At 39.2% G+C, this 16,824-nt stretch overlaps 2 protein-coding genes across 2 annotated transcripts; both read right to left on the bottom strand.

The window, feature by feature from the left end:
- Nucleotides 1–375: 375 nt before the first annotated feature.
- On the bottom strand, nt 376–3,338 carry LOC121368801 (serine-enriched protein-like). Its single transcript, XM_041493550.1, has 5 exons — nt 3,257–3,338; nt 2,549–2,789; nt 1,698–1,894; nt 939–1,096; nt 376–597 (listed from the first exon to the last, which is right to left on the bottom strand). Exons 1-5 carry the CDS (start codon nt 3,336–3,338, stop codon nt 376–378), a joined length of 900 nt encoding a protein of 299 aa, XP_041349484.1.
- Nucleotides 3,339–9,765: 6,427 nt separating this feature from the next.
- On the bottom strand, nt 9,766–16,526 carry LOC121368776 (serine-enriched protein-like). The gene is made up of 5 exons (XM_041493526.1): nt 16,403–16,526; nt 12,511–12,751; nt 11,669–11,865; nt 10,912–11,069; nt 9,766–9,813 (listed from the first exon to the last, which is right to left on the bottom strand). Exons 1-5 carry the CDS (start codon nt 16,524–16,526, stop codon nt 9,766–9,768), a joined length of 768 nt encoding a protein of 255 aa, XP_041349460.1.
- Nucleotides 16,527–16,824: the final 298 nt, after the last annotated feature.

Here is a 16,824-nt window from a genome sequence, read left to right as displayed (position 1 = left end):
AAAAATGTTTTGTTTCTTAATATATCATGTACTGTCAAACAATATTTAATGTATCAGAAACCGTAAATAAATACATTGAAATGTCACGTGTCTTTGGAACACCAATAACAGAATCTAATGTTCTTTTGGAGACGAATCTGATTGACAGGAGTTCAGTTGTATTATATTTATTCCTTCAATGTCTTTCTGTGTTGTGTACAATCTTCAACGCCGATTCAGATTCGATGACGTCACAGCGATTCGTAACAAAAGCGGATTTTTCTGAAAATTTGGCTCGTTGTTTTGTCTTGCCAGTCCATCATTTTGATTTGGGAGTCGAAGCCGGATATGACGTTCGAGTGACGGGTGTGTGACCTCTGTGGTAGTGCCAGTCTATCACTTTGATTTGGGAGTCGAGGCCGGATATGACGTGTGAGTGACGGGTGCGTGACCTCTGTGGTAGTGCCAGTCCATCACTTTGATTTGCGAGTCGAAGCCGGATATGACGTGTGAGTGACGGGTGCGTAACCTCTGTGGTACTGCCAGTCTGTCACTTTGATTTGAGTCAAAACCGGATATGACGTGTGAGTGACCTCTGTGGTAGTCACGTGATTGAGTCTCGGTACAGAGATCACTTGCTCTCAGCCAGCGGTTTTAGAAATCTGAAGAAAGAAAAAAATATATATTGAAGATTTTTTTTGGACAGTCTGTCGTCAGTTATTAAAGATAGCTTTATGATCAGTAACTGTCGTGATCATTGCTCAACATTTGTTTCTTTAAGCTAAATATGCCGCCATGTTATTCAAAGTATGTTACATTCAATTAAATGGTATTTAATTTAAAACAAAGGTCTTTGTCTTAAAAACATCCACCTGGAAAACATATTTAAAAAGTTAAAAATATTTTGTTTTTAAACTCAACGTTTCGTCTTGAAGAGTAAATATTATTAAAATGCATACCTCCATAATCAATTTCTGGGCCGCTTTCTTTGTACCATATCTGGTAGCTGATGTCATCAAGTTGTCTTTCTGACCTTGACCCTTCATCCGTCGAACAAAATCCCAGCATGCCCTGGACAGATCTTTCAACTCGTACTCGGAGGCTGCACACAGTAGACCTGAAATTGAGAAACAATGAAATACTTTAATTAGTGTTCTCTTACTAAAGTGCTAATTATGTAAAGAAAAATAATCTTCTGTAACTAAATGTCTTCATTTATGACACAACAGCTGATAGAAATGTTGTTTTTCTTTGATTAAGGACTATGACCAGTAACTAGTTCTGGTAAACATGTGGTCAACTCAACACGTCTCAGAAACCGGCCAAACTACTTTACGACTATCACATATTTTTTTTTCAATAATAATAATAATAACAATAATAATAGTTAAATCTTTAAAACAGCCAAAAATCATCTCGAACATAGTTACTTGGCTTTCAAGTTGCTATGAAATTTCGTTCACAAACATGATAGAATACTACTTCTCCCCCACCCCACACTCCCTAAACACACACGCTAAACATGTTCTACTTGTCCCCCACCACACACTCCCTAAACACACACGCTAAACATGTTCCATCTAGGGGCGTTGTTGAAATTTTCGTCAATCATCGGTGACAACAAAAATTATTTTGTGATGTTCTTTTTATTTTTATATCAATTACTGTTGTAATTAAAAATCTGAAGAAAATTATATTAGTTTAATTTCTCCACTTACCGACAACAATTTTAGCGTCCACCTTCACTTTCCCACAATGTAGAAACATCACCAAGCTGCGGAAGACGTCGATGTCGTAGTCAGGTACTGGAATGGTTAGATGACTTTCCAAGGTCTGGCGTCTGGACTTTGACTTCTTCTTCGATGCCTCGTCTGTCATTTTCCTCTGGTGAAACAGTATCAATTGGTACAGAACTCTAGAAAAATAAAAACAGTATCATTACAAACACTGCTTAAAGATATACATATTGTCAAGCTTGACAAAACAGAGTAAGAAAACTTCAAAACACAATAATTAAAACATCTCCGAGGTCTTACTATTCACACACATAAAAGTTTGTTGTTGTTGTTTTTATTGTTGTTGTTGTTGTTTTTGTTGGGTTTTTTTTTGTTGTTGTTGTTGTTGTTGTTGTTGTTTTAACGATAGCAATAGAGAACATTGATAAATTAATCATCGTCTATTGAATGTCACACATTTGGAAATTCTGAAACGTAGTCATCATCAGAGGAAACCCGCTACATTTTTCTCTTAGCAGCAAGGGATCTTTTGTATGCACCATCCCACAGACAGGAATGCACATACTACGGCCTTTCACCAGTTATTCACACACAATTTAATCAATGTAATATTAACAAATCCATGTCGATTCTGTTGGTTATGCGCAAAAAAAATATTTTCTACAGCATCCATAAAAAAAAGTGTTGTTATTCTAAATATTTAACATTTTAATAAGTAATGTTACATTTATACTACTAACGCCATTTTCGAATGTATGTATTATGGATTATGCATAAACGTTTACTTCTGTTTCTCTGTAAGTAATATTTAAAAATGTCATCGATATAATTACCTGCTTCGTGTGGCTAAGATGGCTTTAACTCCGTAAACTGGGACTCGTTCTTTTCCGACGAGGAACATGACGTCACACAATTCCGGCATGGTGATGATGTACTTGAGACTGTCACACAGACCGCTTGTGTTGCTAAACAGCATTATCTCCCCTGGAACGCTGGGTGGACGGCAGGCGGAGCTCACTTGGTCGTCACCGACAGAAGATCTAGAATCATCGGAGTCGTATCCAGAACTGGAGTCTGAAGAAAAAGAATTATTATAACTCACGATTTATACATACATACTTTTTTAGATATTCTTTTTCTCACATAAGTATTGTACGTAGCAGGCTATGAAGCAATACAAACTATTTAAAGAGATTTTTTCTCCTTTTCTTCTGTACAACACCACTAGAGTTCATTTATTAATTAATCATTAGTATTGAATGTCAAACATACACTATTTGTGTCACATTGTCTTTGAGTAAACATGCTATATTTTTTCATTAGTAGCAAGGCATCTGTTATATGCATTTTTGCACATCGGGAACAGCACATATCACGGCCTTTGATACACCAGTCGTGGAGGCATTGGTTAGAACGGGAAAAAACATAATCAGATAATGAGGTCACAAAGGTGTTTCGATCCTACTCCGCAATCACCTCAGGTGAACGCTCTATCGACAATACAGAAATATCAACACATTTCGTTGATTGTAAGTACTCACCATTAAACTCTTCATTTTCGATTCCACCATTGTCCAAAACATCGATGTCTACAAGACATGTCCTTGAGGTATAGCTTTCCATGGTAAAATAGTTTATAAAATATCTCAACTGTTAACGAACTGGTATGCGTGTATCTATATGCTGAATGGCTTTCTCATGGACTGTAATAAGAGTTTTATACGTTAATGACGTGTCAAAAATTAACTGGCGTTAATTACGAGGGATGAGTGGCAATCAGACGACATTGAGCAAAGTGACGAGCTATCGTCAGGGCAACAGGCACGCTCGAGAGTGACACGAGGCTGGCACGAGGTAGCGTGTCTTAGTAGATTAAGACAGATAGTAATTAGGGATTAATATCAGGATAAAAGGATTAATGTTAGAGCTCAGCATGTGAAATTATTTTAGTGTATTATTGACATTGGGATTTTCAACCCACTGAGAAACAAGAAATACTAATACATAATATTAATCTATTTGAATTAGCCCTGATGTCCCTTGACATCATATTTATAAATAAATACATATATAGAGACATATATCTTTTTAAACAAATTCTACTTACACCAAAAACAACGGAAAATAATATTGACACATTTCTGTTATATTATTGACATAGTGCGCACTTGTAATAACGCTCGAGGTTGGCATGAGCCTGACACGAGGTAGTGTGGCTTAGTGGATTAAAAAACAAGTAATTCATGGGCTACTCTTTTCGATTAAGAGGGAGGGATCGTTTATATGGACCATCCCACAGACAGGATAACACATACCACGGCCTTTGATATACCAGTCGTGGTGCACTGGCTGGAATGAGAAATAGTCCAATGGGCCCACCGACGGGGATTGATCCCAAACCGAACGCGAATTAATATTAGGATGATAGATAGATAGATAACAATTTAACGTGTCCATATACCACTAGGGTTTCGAACACGCCCATCCAGAGTCCGACCTCCGATAATTAATTAAATAAAAAAACTCATCTTGAAATAATAATATCAGGTTGTTTCACAACAAACTTTCGTTTGCGTATAACCCAGATATAAGTTGCTTTCATTAATACAGAGGCCGAGATTACCGGTCCGAAAGTACCTGGGGCCGAGATTACTCGGGTCCGAAGTTACCAGGCCGAAGTTACCAAAGTCCGAAGTTACCACGTTCCGTTTCGAACACGCCCATCCATCGATAAGATCGGTGGCCTGATTCGGGATGGGGGGAGGATAGAGTTGAAAATGGGCTGAATTTTGAAAATAGCTATTAGTAAAAAAGTTAATAGATTTTTTTTTTTTTTATTAAATAAAAAGTTACAAGCCAAAATAAAAAGAATTGACTGCTCGGTCGAATATTTGTATAATTTAGAGCATTTTAGATGGACAGACCAAAAATAAATAAGAGAAAGAAGAGAGGATCGGACTATTTAATAATATTTTTAAAAAATAAAATAATTTCGACATATAATTCTGAACGGAGGTCTAAAAGTTTAAAATCCGATCTATATGGTCCGGGCCGGGGGGGGGGGGGGGGGGGGGGGGGGGGGGGGCTTAAGGTGGGCGGAATTGGGAATACGAATTTAGTAGTCAGGTCAAAATGAGCTCATTCATACAATTCATGTCTGGACAAAAATTTAAGTCCAAAGAACAAAATTAGAGTGCTCGACCGAAAGGGTTTTAAGGTGATTTGAGCAATTTAGACGGGCTGCCAAAATAAAGTGCGTCGGACTGTTTACAATGTTTTTTTTTTTTTTAAATTAAATACCAGCCAAAAATGTTAAAGTCCAGCTAAGCCCTTGGAACGGTTGGCGACTACGGGGACTAGATGAAGTGCTTGGTGTTGAACTGTGGCACCAGTTTCTTCCAACGGTGGGCTAGCAAGGTCTTAGCTAGCTCGACGTAATGGGCGCCGGCGATGATCTTCAGTACTCTGTGGACGGTGCAGTTATCCATTTCTTCGAAGAGTATTCCCTGTCTGTAGAGATCATCTCGGCGCGACGTCACCACAAGTCCAAACTTCCCGTCTCGTAGTTCCATGGCGTGGATGGCACACTCAACTCCGTCAGGAAACTTCTTAAAGTTGCCCTCAATAATGCCTCCCGGCAGTGAGCTGATGTCCGAGGTGTCCCCGACGAAGTATCGAGCGTACTGGCCCTTGATCTTGGAGATGGCTAGGCTCCATGCGGGGTCCCTGCCCCGGCGGTCGCGGAAGGCCGGGCTTTGGCTGGCTTGTCACTACTCGGTTGGGTGACGGCCTTCCGCTTCGCAGCAGCACCATCCATAGGGGTCTTGGCGGAGCACCCCGGGGGTGGGAGACTCGACGCCGACCGCCTCGAAAGGGTTGGAACGGGAGACGCACGCCGTGGAGTCTCGCAGATCGCTGTGTCCAACTGCGTCGTCGACTGGTCCACTGGCTCAGTCTGTTCAGACATATCTGCGTCGGCTGGCACTGGTTCGACGGGTCCCCGGGGTGGGGGCGGCGACGCCAGTTTAGGTCCCCCCATAGCCATCCCTGGTGCAGGTTTCCTCTTCCTCCTTCCTCTTCGTCGTGTTCGTTACCGCGTTGCCATATAGCAAAGTCACGGTTGCCCGTGAGCCAATGTAAGCGACGCCGTACTCCAACAAAAAGCCGTAGCTTGCAATAAGTCCCCGGGTGGGGGGTGGGGGGGGGGGTGGGCAACCCTGTACCTACCAGCCTTATCCCCGATGGTTTAACCACTAGACTACCGAGGCCGGTTACTAAATTTGTTTTTGTTCTGGCTGGGAAGGGAAATAAATCAAAGGAGACTTATCTTCACACCATCTTCAGACCATCTTTACTAAGGGAGAATATGGTTTACGTTCTTCTATTTCCCACCGTGTGTGAGGTTATGTGTGTATGCGTGTGCGTTTATGTGTATGCGTGTGAATGTGTATGTGTAAGTGTATGCGTATGCGTTTCTGTATGTATGGTTACATAACTATACCAACTTTGTGTCCCACTTACAACTAATAACTTAGTCGTGGGCAGACATTCCAGTTAGCTTAGTCTATTAAAAAATAATAATTGTGGATTAATATTAGGATGATATGATTGATTTTAGAAAAACAAACAGTTTGGTCAGAGCTCAGCTTGTTATTGAGTTTTGGTTCTTAATTGACAGTGAGTTGAACAATCAATCCACGGAGGAACAATACCTACTGTATTTGCATTAGGGCTGATGTCACTCGAGAACATATTTATACATATATGCATACATGTATTATATACATAGCAATGAAATATATAGATCTACGGAAACCATAAAAGTGATATCCGGTGAAAAGTCATATTTTCACTGTATTTTAGCTACAGTGAAAATATAGAAATCGTATTTACTTTTGTCTCGTTTCTTCATAAATATGTTTGATGATTACCAGTGCATCTGATCGTATTTGAAAAATTAAAAAATGTAATTTAAACAACTGTACCTATTAAAAAAGGATACGAAGTGCAATTACGATAAAATATCTAAAACGAATTGAATACGAAGCTAAATAATGATGACCCAATGTAGTGTCATTGAGTGTAAGTGTACGAATTTAACGGCGTTCGGATCGTTTTGTTTTTGTTGGAGTTTTTGGAGGATCATTTTGTCAGGTATGTTTGCACAGCAGTATTATTAAATAAATGTTAACAAAGATCATTTTTATTCAAATTTCTTTTTAAAAGTCTATGGTCAAGTAAATTTTCTGGAAACGTTCCATAGGAAGAAATATATCATGGCGTTAGTTGTTAGTTGGTTACTGGTTAGTGAGAGAGAAGAGGATGTAGTGGCTATACACTTCCCCATTGAGTCGTTAAAACTCGCTCTGGGTGAGAGCCTGTACCGGACTGCAAACCCTGTAACTACCAGCCTGTAGTCTGATGGCTTAACCACGACGCGGCCGAGGCAGGTTCAGATCGGGAAAATCAGGTCTGGCATCCTGAAGTTCGTGCAGGGGGAAACCTCGGATCCGGCATCACTGATGGGCGGACTAGTGCCGGCAAGACGGGGTTGGTACTAACTCAGCGCCGAGAGGGAGTCTACCGACAAGCGGTCCTGGTTAGATAGATGGATAGCCACACCATCCACAGGATCGTCAAGCCCCTTTTCGTTAACGACTACCGGAGTGTCATAACCATCCTCGCCGACCAGAGATGGAAGCACTTCATCCCCGCCTTTGCTGGTTCTCCGCTCATCGGTTCGCCGTAGGCTAACTTCCAACGGCCTTAACGAGGCCTTTCATGTGGACATATAGATCGGACTTTAAACATTTATACCTTCGTTCAAAATTTTATGTCGAAATTACTTCTCTTTTTTTAATATTATTAAATAGTCCGATCCTCTCTTCTTTCTCTTATTTATTTTTGGACTGTCCTTCTAAAATGCTCCAAATTATATATATATTCGGCCGAGCAGTCAAATCTTTTTATATTTGGCTTGTAATTTGTTTTTGTTTTTTTATACAAACAATATCTACACAGGTAATTTTAAAACTAATTTTAGGTAGACTAATACAATGTGTTTTGTAAGACAAAAAATAATGTTATGGAAAATGAGAAAATCAAAATCAAAATGCCAGAATACGATATTCAACTGTCATAGTGGCAGTAGTATTCAGGCCTACCGGGTGTCATGATCTACTTCCCCGTGATCACGTGACCTTGGTAGGAGACAGTGGCCTTGGCACAGGTGTGCGCCCTTGGTAGGTAAGTTTGTTTGTTTGTTTTGTTTAACAACACCACTAGAGCACATTGATTTATTAATCATGGGCTATATGGTAAAACCGCTACATTGTTCCATTAGTAGCAAGGGATATTTTATATGCTACATCCCACAGACAGGATAGCACATACCACGGCATTTGATATACCAGTCGTGGTGCACTAGCTGTCACGAGAACTAGGCTAATGGGCCCACCGACGGGGATCGATCCCAAACCGACCGCGCATCAAGAGAGCGCTTTACCACTGGGCTACATCCTGCCCCGCGACCTTGGTAGGAGACAATGGCCTTGGTGCAGGTGTGTGACCTTGGTAGGAGACAATGGCCTTGGTGCAGGTGTGCGTCCTTGGTAGGAGACAATGGCCTTGGTGCAGGTGTGTCACCTTGGTTGATTGAAACACTAGCGTTCTACTACCCGGTACATTAAAAGTTATCCCGTGTAAGATCCCGACATAATACTCAGTTTGGTTTACATAAAAACACGTTCGTGTTCTTGGTTTGTCTTTTCAGAAACTCACATACCGCTAATACATGTTTTAGTTCTAGTATATGATACTGGCAATACCGAAACACACTCTAGTAATATTATATATTTATCCCATAACTTACCCATGATATCCATGTCATAAACCCATGTGATAATTTACTTTATTAACCCGGTTTATAATGGTATGCAAATTTGCAAGGATTCTAGGTTATGTGTTGCCGTAGATGGGTCATTTGCTTACAAGCCAACAAGACCCGTGTACCTGGGCGTAATGTTTTCAAAGATTTGTTTAAAATGCGTGACGTCAAACTAATCTGCGCAAATCGTGATGACGTCATATTACGGATGGCAGCGAATTTAGTACTGTGATTTACTAAACAATTAAAATGTTATTTTAGAAGTGTTATAGGATAAATAGAATTCGCTACTCGTGTTTTTTAATATGTAAAATATCAACCTCGTCTAGTTAATCGGTATTTGTCTCGGCAGAGCCTCGACAAATACCAAGTAACATAGACTCGGTTGATATCGTGACGAATCCTCTATTTATATATATATATAAATAGAGGATTCGTCACGAGTATTTTTTAATATGGAAAATATCAACCGAGCCTCGACAAATACCGATTAACTACACGAGGTTGATATTTTACATATTCAAAAACACGAGTAGCGAATTCTATTTATCCCATAACACTTCTAAAATAACATTTTAATTCACTTTTTAGTAAAATCAGATTAGCTCAAATTAGTTTGACGTCACGCAGAGCCTCGCTGCATTCGCCATTCTAACCTTCGCAGGATAAGGCCAATATCTCAAGACAGTAACCAGTTATTCCCTACATAACGGCCACATGTGAGATTAATGTAAAGTAACATTTTAAGATAGGTATATATGTGAAGGGTCCACGGAAATAACCTGTGATGTCACATTTTTGGTAATGTGGTATATCCTAAGAAAGCTTAATTTACCAACAACTTTTAATGGCCTACCATACATTTATGTTTTTAATTTAGTGTGTTATTGTAACCTTGACATAAACGACCTTTATAATACTGACCATCTGTTTGGACATCGTATGTTATTCCCGTGAACCCGTCGTATATGTTAGGGTATTCAGCAGTTACCTGTCGTAAAGGACTACTTTTGATTACTCCCACATGTGGCCGTTAAACACAGGTTTGACTATGATCCTAGCCGTTGAGAACTCGCTTGTGGTGTTTGCGTCGCAGGATCGAACCATTTCGGTGGATCCATTCCAATGATTGGGGATTTTCTCGTTCCAATACATGTACCATAACTAGTCGAAGGCCACTGATGACGTAGTCTGTTTGAAACATTTCATCTTCTGAAGCAAACAAACAAATAAATAAACAATAAACATTTCAAATAAAAACGTTTATTCTTGATAGCTGTTTTATTATATTGTCAAACACAATACAAGCTTTCTACACTTTATACAAAACTATTTAATCTGCCGGTCTCGGTGGTGTCGTGGTTAAGGGATCGGACGAAAGGCTGGTAGGTACTGGGTTCGCAGACCGGTACCGGCTCCCACCCAGAGTTTTAACGACTCAATTGGTAGGTGTAACACCACCGCACCCTCTTCTTAACCACTAACCACTAACAACTAAACCACATAGCCAAGGTGTGTGCTCAGCACAGCGTGCTTGAACCGTAATTAGATATAAGCGCGAAAATGAGTTGAAATGAATTGAAATCTATCCAAATAGAATATATGTTTAACGACACCCCAGTATGAGACATACATCGGCTATTGGGTGTCAAACGATGATAAATGCCGATTCTGTTTCGATGACGTCACAGCGATTCGTAACAAAAGCGGAGTTCCAGTAAACTTGGCTTGTTGTTTTGTCTTGACAGTCCATCACTTTGATTTGGGAGTCGAAGCCGGATATGACGTGTAAGTGACGGGTGCGTGACCTCTGTGGTAGTGCCAGTCTGTCACTTCGATTTGCGAGTCGAAGCCGGATATGACGTGTGAGTGACGGGTGCGTAACCTCTGTGGTACTGCCAGTCTGTCACTTTGATTTGAGTCAAAACCGGATATGACGTGTGAGTGACCTCTGTGGTAGTCACGTGATTGAGTCTCGGTACAGAGATCACTTGCTCTCAGCCAGCGGTTTTAGAAATCTGAAGAAAGAAAAAAATATATATTGAATTTTTGGACAGTCTGTCGTCAGTTATTAAAGATAGCTTTATGATCAGTAACTGTCGTGATCATTGCTCAACATTTGTTTCTTTAAGCTAAATATGCCGCCATGTTATTCAAAGTATGTTACATTCAATTAAATCGTATTTAATTTAAAACAAAGGTCTTTGTCTTAAAAACATCCACTTGGAAAACATATTTAAAAAGTTTAAAATATTTTGTTTTTAAACTCAACGTTTCGTCTTGAAGAGTAAATATTATTAAAATGCATACCTCCATAATCAATTTCTGGGCCGCTTTCTTTGTACCATATCTGGTAGCTGATGTCATCAAGTTGTCTTTCTGACCTTGACCCTTCATCCGTCGAACAAAATCCCAGCATGCCCTGGACAGATCTTTCAACTCGTACTCGGAGGCTGCACACAGTAGACCTGAAATTGAGAAACAATGAAATACTTTAATTAGTGTTCTCTTACTAAAGTGCTAATTATGTAAAGAAAAATAATCTTCTGTAACTAAATGTCTTCATTTATGACACAACAGCTGATAGAAATGTTGTTTTTCTTTGATTAAGGACTATGACCAGTAACTAGTTCTGGTAAACATGTGGTCAACTCAACACGTCTCAGAAACCGGCCAAACTACTTTACGACTATCACATATTTTTTTCAATAATAATAATAATAACAATAATAATAGTTAAATCTTTAAAACAGCCAAAAATCATCTCGAACATAGTTACTTGGCTTTCAAGTTGCTATGAAATTTCGTTCACAAACATGATAGAATACTACTTCTCCCCCACCCCACACTCCCTAAACACACACGCTAAACATGTTCTACTTGTCCCCCACCACACACTCCCTAAACACACACGCTAAACATGTTCCATCTAGGGGCGTTGTTGAAATTTTCGTCAATCATCGGTGACAACAAAAATTATTTTGTGATGTTCTTTTTATTTTTATATCAATTACTGTTGTAATTAAAAATCTGAAGAAAATTATATTAGTTTAATTTCTCCACTTACCGACAACAATTTTAGCGTCCACCTTCACTTTCCCACAATGTAGAAACATCACCAAGCTGCGGAAGACGTCGATGTCGTAGTCAGGTACTGGAATGGTTAGATGACTTTCCAAGGTCTGGCGTCTGGACTTTGACTTCTTCTTCGATGCCTCGTCTGTCATTTTCCTCTGGTGAAACAGTATCAATTGGTACAGAACTCTAGAAAAATAAAAACAGTATCATTACAAACACTGCTTAAAGATATACATATTGTCAAGCTTGACAAAACAGAGTAAGAAAACTTCAAAACACAATAATTAAAACATCTCCGAGGTCTTACTATTCACACACATAAAAGTTTGTGGGTGTTTTTTTTATTGTTGTTGTTGTTGTTTTTGTTTGGGTTTTTTTGTTGTTGTTGTTGTTGTTTTAACGACAGCAATAGAGAACATTGATAAATTAATCATCGTCTATTGAATGTCACACATTTGGAAATTCTGAAACGTAGTCATCATCAGAGGAAACCCGCTACATTTTTCTCTTAGCAGCAAGGGATCTTTTGTATGCACCATCCCACAGACAGGAATGCACATACTACGGCCTTTCACCAGTTATTCACACACAATTTAATCAATGTAATATTAACAAATCCATGTCGATTCTGTTGGTTATGCGCAAAAAAAATATTTTCTACAGCATCCATAAAAAAAAAGTGTTGTTATTCTAAATATTTAACATTTTAATAAGTAATGTTACATTTATACTACTAACGCCATTTTCGAATGTATGTATTATGGATTATGCATAAACGTTTACTCCTGTTTCTCTGTAAGTAATATTTAAAAATGTTATCAGTATAATTACCTGCTTCGTGTGGCTAAGATGGCTTTAACTCCGTAAACTGGGTCTCGTTCTTTTCCGACGAGAAACATGACGTCACACAACTCCGGCATGGTGATGATGTACTTGAGACTGTCACACAGACCGCTCGTGTTGCTAAACAGCATTATCTCCCCTGGAACGCTGGGTGGACGGCAGGTGGCGCTCACTTGGTCGTCACCGACAGAAGATCTAGAATCATCAGAGTCGTATCCAGAACTGGAGTCTGAAAAACGATCAGTGCATTTGTTTTATATTGGCTACTAAACTGGTCGCGAAAGTATGAAAATATATGAGAGACACACACACACACACACACACACACACACAGAGAGAGAGAGAGAGAGAGAGAGAGAGAGAGAGAGAGAGAGAGAGAGAGAGAGAGAGAGAGAGAGAGAGAGAGAGAGATTTTACATTATTTATCAAACCGTTAGCTTTCAATAATACTTCTAAGGCAGCTTTAACCATTACTTTTAGTCTCATAATTTTGATTTGCTCACAAAATGTTGTTGTTTTTCTACTATCGACATATATATTTTTAAAGAATACATATAACATATTAAACAGCTTACCGCTTATTTCTTCATTTACAATTCCACACTCAAAACCATCATCTAGGACATCGTTTTCCACTAGACAAGTTCTTGAGGTATAACCTTCCATGGTAAAACTATTTCAAACACTATTTCAGCTGTGAACGATGCAATAACTATAACAAATAATAATGTGAATGATTTTGTCTTCGACTGTTGGGAGATTTTATATGGTAATAACATGTCAAAACATAATTGGCGTTAATTAGGAGGGATATATTTCAAATGGCAATCAGATGACATTGAGGCAAGTGACGCGTGCCTATTGTTATAGCAACAGCCAGGCGCCTGTCTGGCACGAGGGGGAGTGATGGAGTTGGCATCCAGTAAACGGGGATCTTGGATTAGTGATCACCATTATCTCTAAGTATATCGTTAAGCTGTAAGGTCTATTCAATTCTAGATGGCTATTTTAATTGTTTGATGTAGGCTTTGGGGGAAAAGAACAATCTTAATTCAGTTGAAATAGTAAACAAAATACAAGGAAAATAAGCTTAATTCAGTTGAAACAGGAAACAAAATAAAAGGAAAATAACAATCTTAATCCAGTTGAAATAGTAAAAAATACAACCTACAAGGAAAATAACAATCTTAATTCAGTTGAAATAGTATACAAAATTTAAATAGCCTTGTCGTTGTGTGTTAATGACAAAGTTATTTTTATATGAATTAAAAACAACAACAACAAACAACTAAGATGTCTTAATAAGTTGTAATGGGCCTCGGTGGCGCAGTGGTTAAGCCATCGGACAACAGGCTGGTAGGTACATGGTTCGCAGCCCGGTACCGGCTCCAACCTAGAGCGAGTTCATAAGGGCCCAATGGGTAGGTGTAAGGCCACTACACCCTCTACCCTCTGTCTCTACCCACTAACCAACTAACAACTAACCCACTGTCCTGGACACACAGCCCAGATAGTTGAGGTGTTTGCCCAGGACAGCGTGCTTGAACCTTAATTGGATATAAGCACGAAAATAAGTTGAAACGAAATGAGTTGTGATCTAAGTCCGCAATGTGTTTGTGTGTGTATTTATGCATGTATACAAATACGAATATTAATTTAGTTGTGTGTGTTTTCGTTTGTTTTAATGTTATTTAATATAATTCAGTTTGAAGGCCATTAGTTGTTGTGTCTATTAAAGTCGCACGCCCTAGTTTCAGCCCGCGAAAATTAATTCTAATTTTGGTTAATTTACAAAACTGTAAGACATTTAGATCACGTTTTTATAAAATAGAGTGAAAAAGCAGGTTTTATATCGATCAAATACCATGGGAATCCCCGTGACCCAATTACTTGAAATAATTTTGAAAGTTAGTATTCTGATGTCACCTGTAGATGTCGCTCGAAGCACAGAAATGCCTATGTGACGACAAATTGCCCAGAGTGCACACAGACTTGGGGTGCGTTCCTTTCAACTCTCCTGGGCATGTTCCAACTGTTCTATCCTGGACAGCGAAAGGAATGAGTTTGGAACAGGAAGTTACTTTACCAACATGGGTGCTTCTGTTGAGGAAGTGGCTGCTGCAGCAATCATGATACTTGAATCGGAATAAGACGACAATGATAGTCCGTCACTGACCATGTTGACTATACTACAGTGTTTGAAATAATAAATTTTATATATAAACCGCAATTAGCCTACATTTGCTATTCAGCATCGGGTACTATTGGTTTTAAGGGTTTGTAACGTTTTGTATTGAGATACTTACTTGTCCGAACTTTATTGTTAATGAAAATGTTCACGAACTGTGAAGAAAAACCTCACAAATGAACGACAAGCAAACGACAACAAATCGGATGTTGATTGCGCGAACCGTGCACGGTTAAACAAACCGAACCAAAATGATAACGGTCGCGTGGTATGCACACAGGACTTGTAGTGTTCACTTCTCTATCAAAAGTTGGGTGCACCTCGAACTTTGACCCAGCCGGAAGTTTTTTGGTTTAGTACTACCTAAAGGGTATATTTAAAACTTAAAAAGTAATATTCCACCTTTAATAATAATTGAACAAGTTGGTAGGGGTGAGATGGGGTAGCAGGCTATATGCAGACTAAAAGTCGTGTCTTTAAACAAAATAAACATGAACTCGTATTATTCTGTATTAAGTATTAGGAATAAAATACAACAAACAAACCAGTTGGCCGTTGGTGGGAAAGGACGTCTGCGCAAAAATGTTGTAGAGATCTGTTTGAACATCTTCCAGACATTTATCTCACGACAGTATCGCAGAAATATGCGACCGTTTTTTAAAGTAAGTATTTTTAAGACAATGCAAATCGATGTAAAGAATATCGTTCTCAAAAGTGTATGTATCTATTAATAATATATTGTAGTGTATTGTCAATATTTTCTGATTTTTTCTCTCTCTTTATCCCTTAGCCATAAAACATCCATTAGAGTCAAATGTTACAGTGAGTTTGTTATAAACTACGTGGACTAGTTCAATCAACGAACAAACGTGTTACCGTCGTTGCCCAGTGTTGGTTAGTACGAATATTAGATTCCAGATACAAATAATTCAGTATCTCCAGATGGAAGGAGTTTCAATCAGAAGTAAGTTTGAGTTCACGTTAATGTTTTGGCGCACTAAGTATAATTTTGAGTTTCATCACACACACACACACACACACACACACACACACAGAGAGAGAGAGAGAGAGAGAGAGAGAGAGAGAGAGAGAGAGAGAGAGAGAGAGAGAGAGAGAGAGAGAGAGAGAGAGACAGAGACAGAGACAGAGAGAGGAGAGCAGAGAGAAAGAAAGAGGGGAGAGGGCAGTGCAGATTTTATGGGACTCCAGGTCATTAAAAATGTTGCCGAAACCCCTCTCAGCACACGGGTCTTCAGAGACAGACAAACAGGTATAAATACACAGGTATGGTAGGGTTAAAATGTCTTTTGATCCACTATATCTGCATGCAGGATGCTATTTTTAATCATACATTAAAGGGTTTACATACTATAAGAAATTACGTTTAAAGGTTGTTATAGACACAGATGCAGCGCGTGCGTGCGGTCAGACTAAAAACAAAAACTCGAAATACATTAGTTTCAATGAGAGCGTTCACGCTCAAAACGCAAGATTCAGACGCAACACTATGACCGCACGCACGTGTCGCATTCAATCTATATGAACCATTAATCGTTCGGTGTATTTCAGTTGGTCCGTTAATAACAACGGTAGTGATCAGCTGTAATTGTGCTGCATGTGGTTCACCGAAAACAAGACCAGCAACAGGAGAAGAGACCCGAAAACAAGACAGGGACATTCTAGAATCACTACCGTACTTATCCGAGTACTCGTGTGCCGCCAGCTGCAAGATGAATCCTCGCTGTGAGTCCGTCAGTTTTGATCGTCGAACTCTCGAATGTCGTCTGCTAGGAGTGACAGGTGAAAACTCGTACATGACGAAAGACACACAAACTGTTTCGGATATATCAAAATGGGCAGCCTTGATTTCAGGGAGGTGTGTGAAAGGATTCTGCGAAGATGGAACAACCTGCTGGGTTGACAGACGAAACCGTCCACTTTGTTACGATAAGCGTAATAATTGTCCCACGATTAAAACACCAAACAATGCTCTTGTCGAATACTTCGAGTCGCACTTGGGGAAGTATGTCCAGATTAAATGCAATACGGATTATACATCCTGTGGTGAAAATCATCCAGTTATTTGTCAGAAAAATGGAACAATAAAGTGGAAC

This window comes from Gigantopelta aegis, chromosome 1, assembly GCF_016097555.1.
Source record: "Gigantopelta aegis isolate Gae_Host chromosome 1, Gae_host_genome, whole genome shotgun sequence".
Classification (NCBI taxonomy): Eukaryota; Metazoa; Mollusca; class Gastropoda; order Neomphalida; family Peltospiridae; genus Gigantopelta; species Gigantopelta aegis.
This window is presented reverse-complemented; position numbering and strand designations above follow the sequence as displayed.

What these genes read in the sequence shown, in the direction of transcription:
- LOC121368801 (XM_041493550.1), bottom strand. Translation starts at nt 3,338, where the DNA reads ATGGAAAGCTATACCTCAAGGACATGTCTTGTAGACATCGATGTTTTG. An exon ending in GGACGCTAAAATTGTTGTCG is followed by an intron (nt 1,097 to 1,697) that starts GTAAGTGGAGAA and finishes TCTCAATTTCAG; the next exon opens with GTCTACTGTGTGCAGCCTCC. An exon ending in CCCAGAAATTGATTATGGAG is followed by an intron (nt 598 to 938) that starts GTATGCATTTTA and finishes CTCTGTACCGAG; the next exon opens with ACTCAATCACGTGACTACCA.
- LOC121368776 (XM_041493526.1), bottom strand. Translation starts at nt 16,526, where the DNA reads ATGTACGAGTTTTCACCTGTCACTCCTAGCAGACGACATTCGAGAGTT. An exon ending in CGAGTACTCGGATAAGTACG is followed by an intron (nt 12,752 to 16,402) that starts GTAGTGATTCTA and finishes ATCGTTTTTCAG; the next exon opens with ACTCCAGTTCTGGATACGAC. An exon ending in CCCAGAAATTGATTATGGAG is followed by an intron (nt 9,814 to 10,911) that starts GTATGCATTTTA and finishes TGTTTGCTTCAG; the next exon opens with AAGATGAAATGTTTCAAACA.